Source organism: Indicator indicator, chromosome 19, assembly GCF_027791375.1.
Source record: "Indicator indicator isolate 239-I01 chromosome 19, UM_Iind_1.1, whole genome shotgun sequence".
Lineage (NCBI taxonomy): Eukaryota > Metazoa > Chordata > Aves > Piciformes > Indicatoridae > Indicator > Indicator indicator.
Window position 1 is genome coordinate 5,921,619 of NC_072028.1, and position 13,482 is coordinate 5,935,100.

General features: G+C 43.7%; 1 protein-coding gene across 1 annotated transcript in view; it reads left to right on the forward strand.

The window, feature by feature from the left end:
• The first annotated feature begins 7,633 nt into the window (after nt 1-7,633).
• CMIP (c-Maf inducing protein) overlaps nt 7,634-13,482 on the forward strand; it is a 133,956-nt gene continuing 128,107 nt past the window's right edge. The window contains exon 1 of the mRNA XM_054389606.1: nt 7,634-7,930. Coding sequence (XP_054245581.1) covers nt 7,634-7,930 — 297 coding nt within the window. The remainder of the gene's footprint in view (nt 7,931-13,482) is intronic.

Here is a 13,482-nt window from a genome sequence, read left to right on the forward strand (position 1 = left end):
AAGCAGAAAAGAAATTTCAGTCTCTTCCCCCTTTTCTTTGTATCTTCTGCTTATTTCCTTTCTTTCTACTCATTTGTTTATTTTAGTTTCCTCTGTGAACTGGGCAAACAGAAAGAGACTTAGAGCTGAGATTATGGACTTAAAGACTTCCTCTTTCCACTTAAATAAAGTCCTTCACCACAGCAAGTCTGTTAATGCTGCTTCTGTTCAGATATAATTTGCCTAGTTTGTACAGTGCTCCATCCTACCAATATCAGATGAGGTAAAACTCAAACTGGAGTCTGTTCAGATCAGCAGATGGCAGGCTCCTTCTAGCAATTGATACCACCAGCTTCATCCTACATCCCCCTACATCAGAACATCTGAGGATGACAAGCAGAAAAAAAGTATGATTTCTGCATCATGCACTCAAAAAGTGTGCACTATGTCAGTGAGGAATCAAACATATATTTGTCACCAGAGTCTCTGCAGCACGCAGTTCGCCCCATAGCATAATGTGCATCAGCTGGGAAAACAAGAACACAGGGGCTGAGTAAACCAGTGAATGGTAGAAATCTAAATGTCAGAGACGTCAGAGAATTACAAGTTGGCATCAGAGTCTGATTTCCCAATTACTACTCCACCTGTGAGTTGTCCTTCGAAATTAGTGTTATGCTCAGAAGATTTGGGTGATAAGAAAATTGGGGGAAAGAAAGAGCTGCTTGCAAACGGAATCTTTATTTTATGCATCTGTGATCAGTGGTGCCCTAATCAAGCCCTGACTTCCCTTAGGGGCAACTACAGAACTGCTCTTTGCAGGATGGGTTTCTTTAATCTTTATCTAGTTAGGTTTTAAATATCTATCAGCTCTTTTGGGAAACAACTCTGTTTCCCAAAGTTTTATGACTTGCTGAATCCTCTTAACATCACCATGCTGATTAGTTTAAACAAACTTCAAATGCAGGACTTTCAACATTACTGATACAGCATCTCTTTTATGTTTGATATGTTTGCTTCAATGTGTTGTATTCCCCAGTTTCACAGTATTTTTAACAATACAGCATTGTTATGAAAATGAGCTGACTAGTGAGTCTGATAGCAGGAATTTGCTCTGAGTCAACAGTGGCAATTTGCAAGCATTGACTAATGAATTCCATAATCCAGGCAGCACCTCTGTGAATAAGGGAAGAAAACTCCATTATCTCTAATATGCATTGAGGATTCAAACAGGAAAGGGACAGCTGCTGTGTAAGAGTCTAAATGGATACATCATGCATGTTGGGAATTCCAGTTTTTCTTTGGAAAAACTTTATCTCATCTCTCTACAAACAGCTCTCAGGTATATGTTAAGCAGACAAGAGCAGCAGTCTTTTTTCACAGAAAGCGTGAATTTGGTAGGACTCTGCAGCCTCCATCAGAACATTTGGGTGAGAGACAATAAAAGATTTTTTTCCTTTCCTCTTTGATTGACTGGGGAAAGAGTTTGTCAAAATATCTGTTAATACTGTAACTTTCTGTAAAATAAATCAGGAATAATTAAAAGGTGTAGTAGGGCCTTATTTCTTTTTATCATTTTCTCTTTTAAAATAAACCATGGATCCAGCAAAGCCCCTCTGGGGACAGTGATCTTTTCCCTGGTAAGTGCATCCCTTGTTGAGGCATCTCAGTGTTTGTATCTGGCCCTTGCCACAGCTGCCCCATTGCACCCCTCATACAGCTTGTCGGATAATGCCACCAGATCGATTTACTCTCCAGAATCACAGAATGTTAGGGGTTGGAAGGGACCTCCAAAGATCATTCAGTCCAACCCCTCTGCCAGAGCAGGATCACCTACAGTAGGTCACACAGGAATATACCCAGGCAGGTTTTGAGTGTCTCCAGGGAAGGAGACTCCACAACCCCTCTGAGCAGCCTATTCCAGGGCTCTGTCACCCTCACAGTGAAAAAGTTTTCTTTATGTTCAGGTGGAAACTCCTATGCTCTGGCTTGCACCCATTGCCTCTTGTCCTATCATTTGACATCACTGAGAAGAGCCTGGCTCTGTTCTCCTGACACTCACCCTTCACATGTTCCTAAACATGAATGAGGTCACCCCTCAGTCTCCTCCAAGCTAAAGAGACACACCTCCCTCAGCCGTTCCTCATAGGAGAGATGTTCCACTCCCTTCAGCATCTTTGTGGCTCTGCACTGGACTGAGGGCCCCAGAAGTGATCACAATATTCCAGATGTATTCCAGCGCAGAGAGAGGGGGAGGAGAACTTCTCTTGACCTACTTGTCACTCCCCTTCTAATACACCCCAGGGTACCATTGGGCTTCTTGGCTACAAGGGTTACTGGTCCCAGTACTGACCCCTGAGGGACTCCACTAGATACAGGCCTCCAAATAGACTCTATCCCACCGACCACAACTCTCTGACTTCTTTCCCTCAACCAGTTCACAATCCACCTCACTACCCAATCATCCAGACCACACTGCCTCAGTTTAGCTGAGAGGATGCTGTGGGAGATGTGTCAAATGCTTTCCTAAGATCAAGATAAACCACATCTACTGCTCTACCATCATCTATGCATCCTCATAAAAGGCATGACTTGGCAAAACCATGCTAACTGATCCCAATGACCTTATCCTTGATATGCCTAGAGACAATGTCAAGGATAAGTTGCTTCATCACCTTTCCAGGGATGGAGGTGAGACTGACCAGTCTATGTTTACCTGGGTCCTCCTTCTTGCCTTTTTTGAAAACTGGAGTGGCATTTTCTTTCATCCAGTCCTCAGGCACCTCTCCTGTTCCCAATGACTTAACAAAGATGATGGAGAGTGTCCTAGCAATTACTTCCATCAGCTCTCTTAGCACCCATGGGTGCATCCCATCAGGACCTATGGATTTATGCATGTCCAGATTGCTAAAGGCATGAGAAAGGTGCCTCTAGGCTTTATTTCTTCCCTGCATAGGTTTTGGCATCTTGAGTGTTTTCTCATGGGTTTTCCAAGCTCCCCCCCTGCCATGCAGCCTGTGTTATTGGCACTGAGCAGTACTTACAAATTGTTTTATTTTCCTTCAGAATATCACATTGGTTTTGTTTTAACACATGCTTGTAAGTGGGTGTTACTGAGCTTAAGAAGGTATGTCAGGACAGTGCTGCTGTTTTGGTACCCAGCTATGACCTCTGGAGAATACCTGACAGACAGGCAAAAGACCTAATGCTGGAAATGTGTGAAAAGTGTTTTCTCTTAAGACTGGAGTTCCAGCTGGTATTTTCAAATCATTCCTAGGTTTATGTGCATGTAACTGAACAGATGAATATTCTGAACAATACAGATCACAACCAAATTAGTTTTGAGAAAGGGAAACAAAAGTCTAAGTCTATTCCCCCGCTGCTGATCCAAAAGTCTGCCCTGCCCTAAACTGCATGGTGGGTATATCCCAGTTTTCCAGGCCATGGTGTATTTCAGGAAGTGAGAGTTCTGTTTTTGACAAAGCCTATGGGCTTTGGATGGGAGTGGATAATTTTAAAAAAGAGCGAGATACAAAGTGCAAATGAAAGGGCAGAGCTCAGGAGTAGGGCACAGGACAGGCAGGTGGATCTGAATTGTCCTACCACTGACCTCTTTTCTGGAGGAAGCATCTTTACGTCTGCCTGCTTCCTTGCCAGCCCCACTCTTGTTTTGGTCTAATTGCAAGGATATTTCTGCAGAGTAGAACAAATCTCTCTCCTTTAAGACTGACTTAAAAGAACTTCTGCTTGTTAGTAATATTAACCCTAAACTACTAAATTTTCATTGCCAAAACCTGTGTTTGTCTCCTAGCACAGAAATAAAATATTTCACGGAAAAACCTCATAAATTCTTGAATTATTCAGAACTTACAACATGCCCATAAGCACCTTCTGAGTAGCTAGAGGAACATTCTCACTGATGTGTTATTTATGATGAATTATTTGCTCACTGTTTATTATATAAATAAATAAATATGTCCCACTTTCATGATGAACTTCTAGTTGGATTTGCTGACAAATATTAGAGTCTAGGGAGAAAACCAAAACATACAGCAATCCCCAAACACCACCTTGAAATACTGCCAAGCATATATACCTGAGATGTCTGTTGGGCTGCATGGAGCCAGAAAAGGGAGGCTGGAAAAACATGAATGCAATTCATCCAGCTTCTACTTGGCATAATGGGTAAGGGGCATGGGGAGGGGTGTTAGTTTGTGTTCAGGCTTGGGTCACAGAGCAGCCATTTACTGCAGGTTGGGTGGCTAATGAGCATTTGGGCAAGCTGTGCAGCAAGCAGCGTGTTTCAATTTCACTTGTCTAGACAGGGTTTTTAGTTGCCCCATTCTGGCAGGCAATGTGAGATTTCATACCTTGATCTTATCATGCTGTGCTCAGTTTACTTCAGAGGGAACACCTGCAGCTGGAGAGTGTGGATTCAGTGGGAGCTGCAAATGCAGAGCACCTCCAAGGATTTGGAGCTGTGTCCTTGATGGGTTGCTAAGAGTGGTACCGCCTGATGTGCTGTGCTTTGGCTACCTCAATGGATTTCAACACTTGGGAACACAGGATCACAGGATGCTAGGGGTTGGAAGGGACCTGCCAGAGCAGGACCATATAATTTAGTGCAGGATGCACAGGAAAGTGGATTTCCAGCAGAGGCTTGGATCCTCTCAGGTAGCTTGTGGGTTGACCGCTATAGACCATCCTTGCTTTTTTTTTTGCTACATTCTGTGAAGCACAAGTGGAAAACACTTGCTCTCATTTGCCAGATGATTAACTAAAGAACAGCAGACTCTATGCATATAGTCCTCTCATTGGTGAGCTCTCAGAGATGACAATTACAGTAGATTTAAAGCGGTGGTTTGAGCAGGTGGTGAGTTTGCACAAACTTGCACTAAAATTGTCACACGAGTTGCAGTTCTTGCTGGGTGAAGCGTTGGATGTGGGTCAGAGTATGTGAATAGTCCTACTATTGACACTCTTCTTGTTTTGTACCAGAACAGTGCCTCAGGTCACACAAGAACAGGTCTCCCTTGTACCAGGCATCCTAGGAACTCCTAGAAACAGACAGTTCCTGCAGTAAAAAGCTTACATCTAAACAAAGCTGTCCTTTTCAAATTTGGTTTGCTAATCTTTTTTATTTATTATTTTTATTGCAGATCCATGCATATTTAGAGGTATGAGTAGGTCTGGATTTAGTTCAATGTAGATACGTGTGCTATTCACCCCTAGCAGTGCATGGTATACAAAGCTCTGTGGGAGCTGCCTATAGCATTTAGTGCGTAATGATCAGTCAGTTTGTTTAAAATTGGGAGGTAAGTAATTATCAGAGCTCTGAGATACTGACAATTTGAATTGCTATAAAAGAGATTTTTGACTTCCTGTTGATTGTATTATTCATGACATTAAATGAGCGTCTTCTAACCTCTGCCAAATTGTGTAATTCTGCATCATTCTGTCAACTGGTACTTGGGGCTACTCTGGAGAATTCCAAACTTTCTATAAGGAATTTTGATGCTAACATGCAACAAAAGGATCCCTCGAATTTGCTAGTAATCAATAGGTTACAAAAACAGTTCCTTCTGAAAGTGTTTAAATAGCAGTTCTCCTGTCCAGTGCAAGCCTATTTCAACACAACAGCTCTATAATAACACACGTGATGGATGTGCTCACAGCAATTGCGGTCCAGCCAGTCATGTATTGTCTTTTACAGCAGCCACTACAAAAGGCTTTATGGCAAAGGCTTCCAAACCCTTCCAGTTGCAGCTCTCCTCCCCAAAAAATAATCTGTACAGCTCATGATATGAACATAGCAGATGAAAGAGGTTTCTCTTGGGAAGGCTCTTGACTACACTCATAACTGCTGGCACCTCGCATGGCAGGGTGCCCTCTCATTTGAAAAATATTGCACTAGGAGATGCTGCCAGAAACCCAGCAGCAGGTACACACTGTGAAATAATCATCTTGTCACAGAGCAGATCATCCTTTTCCTGACCTCCCTCAAGCAGAGATAGGATGAAACTTTCCAGCAGGAGGGTTTATATTGTCTTTTGAAACGCTAGTGGGAGACACTGGTGAAGCAACAGCCACCCGACATCAGCCGTCCCTTGCCACTTTCTGCAGTGGTTGCACAAGAGCTTAATGCCAGAGCAAAGTTCACAGAAGGCAGTGAAGCTGATGAAGGGTCTGGAAAACAGGTCTTACGAGAAGCGGATGAGGGATCTGGGGTTGTTTAGTCTGGAGGAGGCTGAGGGGACACCTTCTTGCTCTCTGCAACTCCCTAAAAGGAGGATGGAGCGAGCTGGGGGTTGGTCTCTTCTTCCTAGTAACAAGTCATCGGATGCGAGGAAATGGCCTCAAATTGTACCAGGGGATGCTTAGATTGGATATTAAAAGAAACTTCTTCACTGAAAAGGGTGCTCAAAACACAACTAGGTAGAGGTGTTTAAAAGACAGCGATGTGCGTTTACATAATTGTTGGACTCGATGATCTTAAAGGTCTTTTCCAAACGGAACGATTCTACGATCAAACTCAAATTGTTCCTACGGCAGAGGTGGCCCCGGACTCCTGTCAGCGCTGGAGCTCAAAGAAAAGGAGATTTACTGTTTTCCTCATGTTTTCCCCCGCAGTGTTGGAGGTTCCCCTCATGGCGCAGGGGGCCTGACGGCAGCCGGGCTGCCCCCGCGGGTGCGCAGGTGTGTGCCTGCACACCTTCAGCCCTTTCCGTGCAGCGTCGCCCTCCTGTTCCCCTTCAGCCTCGGCGAGATGGCCGCCCCTCTGAAGGACGAGGCTGAAGGAGAGCTGGGGGGCGACGCGACCCCTCTGAGAAGAAGCAGAAGAGGAAATGCACAACCCCCGCTCTTCCCGCGCCCCTCTCCGCAGCCACCGCCGCTGCCCTCAGCACATCCACGGCCATTGACGTCACAAGTAGGGCGGGCCACATGACCCCATCGGAGCCAATCAGTGGCGTCCGTAGCCGCTCCGGCGAGAGGCTGTCGGCAGCGCTCGCTCCTCGCCGCCTCCTCCCGCGGCGGCGGCGGCGGTGGCGGCGGCGCGCCTGGACACATACATACACACACATACACACACATACACACCCCCACCACACACACCCGCACCCACGGACGCACACCCGCACCCACATACATGCACACGCGCGCCCGCCGCCGCACGCTCTCGAGCACACGCCCCGGGGGGAAGGAAGGAACCGCGGCCGGACGCCCCGCAGCCCCCGCCGCCGTCAGGAGCCCCCACCGCCACCATCACCGGCTTTTGTCTGCCGCCCCCGCCGGGAGCCGACCCTCCGCTCGGCCGGCGTCCGCCCGGGAGCATGGACGAAGCGCTTTGAGAGGGGGACCCGCCGAGGGGGGCGGATTTTGAAGTTTGAATAAGGATTTTTATCGCTTCCCTTTTTCCCCTTTCTCCCCGCTCCGGTGCGGTTCGATCCCTTCCCCCATCTTCCCTCCCAGGTTTTTATTTTATTTTATTTTCCTCTTCAACTTTTTTTTAATTTTTTTTTTTTTTAAAAATCCGCCTCGTGAGGCTGGATATTTTGTTAGCATTTCTAATTTGATTTGGTTATACCCGTCTCTGCCGCCCGTAGAGACCGGTCTCTCCGGGCAGCGCCATCCCTCCACCCCGACCTGCGGGGCTGCCATGGATCGCACCGGCGGCTCCGGTGGGGGCAGCGACCGCAGGCAGACCGAGGAGAGTAAGCCGCTGCTGGGCGAGATGTCTGCTCCCGAGGGGAATAAAATGGGTGCCGCGCCGTGCCGGAGAGCCCTGCTCCACTGCAACGGCATGAGGTACAAGCTGCTGCAGGAGGGGGACATCCAGGTGTGTGTCATCCGGCACCCCCGGACGTTTCTCAGCAAGATCCTCACCTCCAAGTTCCTGCGGCGGTGGGAGCCGCACCATTTGACCCTGGCAGACAACAGCGTCGCCTCGGCCACGGTAAGAGTCCGGCCGGGCCCGCCGCCACCACCGCCGCGGGGGGCGGCCAGAGCGCGGCTGCGGCGCCGGAGGCTTCACCGCCCCGTGGGGCATCGGCGAGGACGGACCCGCTGCCGTTGCGGGGCCGGGGCGGGGGATGATGCGTCTTTGTGCCTGTGGTCGCTGTGCTGCCGGCCCCAGCGGGATTCCCCCCGAGGGGGTCGGTGTGTGATCTGGGACTTGTCTTGACTGGATCCCGGAATGCCTGTGGGCATTTCGTTTTCCTTCTTTGTAATCCTGGGGAGATGTAATTTGATCATTCCGGTGTTTCTCTTCGAACAAGTCTGTTTATTATTATTATTAATTATTATAATAATATCATGATTATCAGTATTATTGACAGGGATTTTTTCCTCCTTTTTTAAAGCCACCCTCCCACTCTCCCCCCCCCCCCCCTTTTTTTTTTTTTTTTGTTTTAACTCCTCCATTCTCAACATGACACAGACATAAAATTGACACACTGAGCCATCTCTCTCTGAAACCGAAGCCGGCAAATATCTGCTGGCATGTTGGCCAACTTAGAGGTGAAGGAAGATGAGGAACATGCTTTTAATTCGAGAGCGAAGGCTCCGGGTTTACAAGGTCTCTGCTTTGTTTTAGGCCTGGGTTTGGGGTTCTGATTTGGTGGTCACAGGCGATGCGGTCGTAAAACATGGAGATTCCTTCAGGGTTTTCTTTCTTAATGGAAAATGATGCAAGACAAAAATGCAAGGTGATGATCTCATCAGTACAAGAGCTGTACAATAGACGAATGCAGTCTTTAAAATTATAATTTGTATTTATACGTACAACTCAAAATTTCGTGGCTACTGTTATTTGAACGTTTGTATGGTGAATGTTATGATTACACCCAAATTTTGTCTGATAGTTCACAAAACATGCTTTACAGTGATTTTTAATCATTCAGTACTTCGACCCTGCCGTTTTTTTTGATTTATATGTAAATGGATCATTTTTCTCAATGGCTTCTTTCTGGCCTTCCTATAGGACACTGGTGATGTGAGAGAGTGGATTGGCTTTTGTGTAGATTTCTGTAATGGTCTATTTCAGTGGCTTTCACCTAGTCTCTGTTGTGCTGGGAGGTTGGATTTTTTCACACTTGGGTACGCAGACACACAATGTGTGTAAATCTCTTCTGCATCGTGCTTTGCTGTGAAGTATTCAAAGCAGGTATTCAGTGTGAGCTACTTTAACCTTCAGGTAGGCCAGCTGCCTATTCTCACGGAGCTCTTTTTCTCGGCCACACTGACATTTCTACTGGGCTCTAGAGGATGCTTCCAAGGGAATATTTTTCTTTCTTTGGTAGAACTACTGTGTAAAAGGAGAAGGATGGCTTTTTCGAGCATTGTTGGAGAAAACCCCTGAAAGACACAAGCAAAAGGAGTTTTTGCAGTTCTTCATTTTATTAAGATACCATCAGCATAGATGGGAAGCGAATTCCAGTGAATAGGAATCAGAGGAGATGAGGCATTTTTCTGGCAATATCCATAGCTGATGGTTTCTGAGCAGAGGAGAAGGATACCAGTAGAGAGAAGCACGATCATGCTTCAGACATTGATCTCTGTAATGTGGCAATACTGGGCATGAAGTTGTAATTGTACAGGCGATGTCCAACTCTTCTTGCTGTCATTGAAGAAAGCATTGCTGAAACAATGTTTAAAGTCCTATGGGATGGTGCTTTAATTAATGTTGAGGTGTTCTAATTCCTAATTATTTTCTGTGTATAAGTAGAAGACACTCAAACGTTGTATGTACCATTGCAGGCTCCATTTTGTTAAGCAGTGCTCTTCATGCTTGGTCTTGTGCCTTACCCTTTTTTTTCAGTGCTAACTCACCAAGTAAATATTGCTGTTCACAGAAATATCTATGCTTTACTTTTTTTCAGGTAGTGTCTTTGGTTTCTAGGGAGTAATTAGGGCACTAGGATAAGATCCATGTTTACTTGTTGCCTGAATGCCTAGGTAGATTTAGCAAGTATCTTTCAGACATTGAGTCTGTGATACCTAGATTTTACTCGTACCTTTTTATGTTTTTTGGACCTGAAAAGATGTGATTTAAGCAAAATATGTGACATTTTAGCCCCCCACGCCCTACAGAAGTAGGTTAGAGGCACAATGCCAAAACCTCCTGAAACGGTAGGTAGATATTTAAATGCAGCTAATTTGGTTTTCAAGAGCTGTAGAAAAATATCCCTATCATCCATTGAAAGTGAGCATTGGGAGCACTCAACAACTTTGATAACAAGGTCATTTTTACACATAGGGCTTTCTGCAGGCAGGGTGCTTTATGATGAGCAGCCAGTAATTAATCTTCACACCATCCCTTTGCAAATCCTCTGGCATGACAAGTTTTACTGCATTCTATGCAAGATGAATAAAATGGAACAGGAAAATAACATCACTTTGGTTTTGCATTTGAAAGCAAAAGTTTTAATGGCAGCTAAATCCAGATCTGGTAAATTGTGTCCCGGAGTACAAGGGTTAAGTTATTTGTTGATTCTAGGCACTTTCTATCCTTTTTATTGTCACTTGAGGCATTTGAACTGAAGTCTTCTCCCCACAAGCTCTTACTTGTCAATGCCCGGACTGCAGCATAGGAGTTAGCATTGCTTTGTGTGTGCATTATCCATCTGCAGGTTTTCCACGAGTAGACACTGTATGTGCCCACATAGAAGTCTGAATAATGAGACCCTACCCACGGGTTTTTTGTGAGAGGTAACCACTGCTGTTGTTTGATTAGACAGTTACATGCTTTGTGCTGACAAGATAGCTTCCCATAGCAGAGCATTATGCAGCAGTGCAGTGGAACAAGTGTTAGGCCATCTTACTTCAGCAAAACGTGGGGAGAAAAAAAACCCTGTTCTCTACAAAGTGCTTTTTCTGACATGAACACGTGATTTTTTTTCAATCAAAATAAGTCAGTGTTAGTAATAATAATTAAAAGTTGTATTCTGAATTGATACATGCACTCAGTTAACAAATGGAAAGATACTAGCTTGTGGAGTGGAGAGTCCCATAACTGTAGGTGTTGGGACTTTATCTGATTTACATGTTGTTTCCATTGTTTGTTTCACTTGTCATAAAGAATGGGTTAAAGACAGTGCAGTTTCACTCCTATCTTGTCCAGGCTTTCATTCTGCTTAAGTGAAAAAATAAATAAAGATATGTAAGGTGTTGTTGGTGGGTGGCTGTTTTTTTTTTTTTTTTAATGTAAATACTGAGGTCCTAGTAGGAAATTTTGACACTTAGAAACATTGTTTGCCAGACAACTGCTTGCCTGGGGATGAATCTAACTTTCTCCCCCATGGGAGGAATAATGTTTGTTTTATAAACGCCTACCCAACTCAAGTGTAGTGCCCTTACGAATTTTTTTTTTCCAGTGAGATCTGTCCTTGCACAGCTTGAAGGGCGGTGATAGTAAAAACAAAGAAATGAAATCCAATTTAGTATTCCTTGTGTGATTACTTTTTTGTGTGTGTGTTTGAAGAATAACTCTGTGAGCCTCTTTAGCAGAATTGGTAAAATTTAATTTTCAATAGTTTTAAAGGTAGCCATGATAACTGAACTACTTCTGTGTCTTTAATATCCTTCCACCTTGTCCCTTTTATGTCTCTCCCCAGCTCTTTTCTTTCATTCTTTTTCTTGTACCAGTTGGGAGATGATGTTTAGGACAATGAGTTTTAAAAGTACAAGGTTGTGATACACACGCATGTGCAGCAGAACAGGAAAGAATAAACAAGTGATTCCTTTTCACTGACTGGTGATGACCTCTCTAATTCCCATCTGGGAAGATAAGACATAATTGAAACTGTGAAGTTACCCATAAATATCCCTCAAGGAGGTGGAAACATTGACTTTTCGTGCCTATTTCACACTTCTTGGTTTTGCCATGGCAGGTGTAATGTAATGTTACATACAAAGCCTGTGACAGTCCTGAAGAGATTTGAGTTTCTTCATGTGAGGACAGTATTTTATTGACAAGCTAGCTAATTAGAAATATATTTGAAAGAAGAATATAAGTAGATTAGGGAACTGCATTTATATTTTCTTCTAGAGACAAGAACACATATCCAATTAATATTAAATGAGGCAGGGCAGGATGATCTGTTTCAAATAGGAGAAGTGGAGTAGAAAATTGTCTTCTAATTGTTTCTTAACATTCAACAATTCTGCCACTGCATGTGTTTCAGCATGCTATGATATGTCTTTCCTTCCTTCTTTTGGTAAAGATAGAGCAAAAATTCTTATTGAGCTGGACTCATTGTTTACTTTAGCACAGGTTCCCATTAGTTAGAAAAACACATTTAAAAAAATTAAGTTTCCCTTGAAAAACAATTAGCTCAAGTGGGAAGTATTATGCAGAGCTCAGACGTTTCAAAACAAACTTACAAGAATTTTTGTAAAGCTTTCCTGGAAAAGGAAGATTGTGGCATTATCCAGATCCAAATCGGATGATTATGAATTTGCTGTAATGACAATAATAATAATAATAATAGTAAAGTAAATAGTGTTTGGTAAACAAAGAACTGTCTTTAAGTCCTGTGCTATTGATGGGGCTCTGTGAATGTGACCTAAAACTAGCTTGATGGGCCTGTCATCGTTATATGGATAAATAAATTTGAACATAGAAATAACAAAGCAATTCAATACTGTATTTCTAAATAAATTGTAACAATGCAATGATAAATTGCTATTTAAATTCACTATTTCTCAATTGCTTATTGCTGATGATTGCTTTAATTTGCCAAAAAGTGGTACCTGTTTTTGCTGATTCTGAGTTACCCTGTTGCTACCTCTCAGGTATTTTCTCCAGGCACATCAAAAGTAGCACTGGGTCTCATAATCTGCATGCAACCCAGGATAATTGAGAATTCTCTGCAAACTGAGAACAAATAACTCCATGTTTTCTGTGCTGGTGAAATTGAGATTCTGTTTCAGAACTGACAAAGGAATGTTCCTGCATTAACAAAACCCAGTCTTTTTTTCTGAAGACTTAATGAAGATTTACTGAAATATTACTCTGTTGTGACAAAACTTATTTTATTGCTATATTAGTAGCTCAGCATAAGAAAACCTAAAACGTTATTTCTTTAAATTTGTTCAATGCCTATCAAACATACCTTAGAATATATAGTTCCTGCCGTGCTTAAAAAGCATATTTATAAGTCAGTAGTGTTAAGGTATGTGTTTATATGTCACAGAGCTTATTTAAAATAGGAAAACAGAAGCTATATTCATTGATAGAGTGAGAGCTCTTAAGGCAGTGTTAACACCCAGCCAGTAAATTTTACATGTTTGGGAGCCTAAATAAAAAGGATACTCAGAAATACTTCTGCCTCATTTTTCACTTTGGCTGGGGAGTAAAGATGTGGTGCTAGCCACTACCTGGTGATAATAGTCCCCCTGAGGACGCTTGTAAATTGCCTCCAGTCCTCAGCAGGGATCTGATTCTGCATCAGAGCAGGGACTAGAGGAGCTCAGTATCACTTATGGGGCTGAGCCTTCATGGAGCAG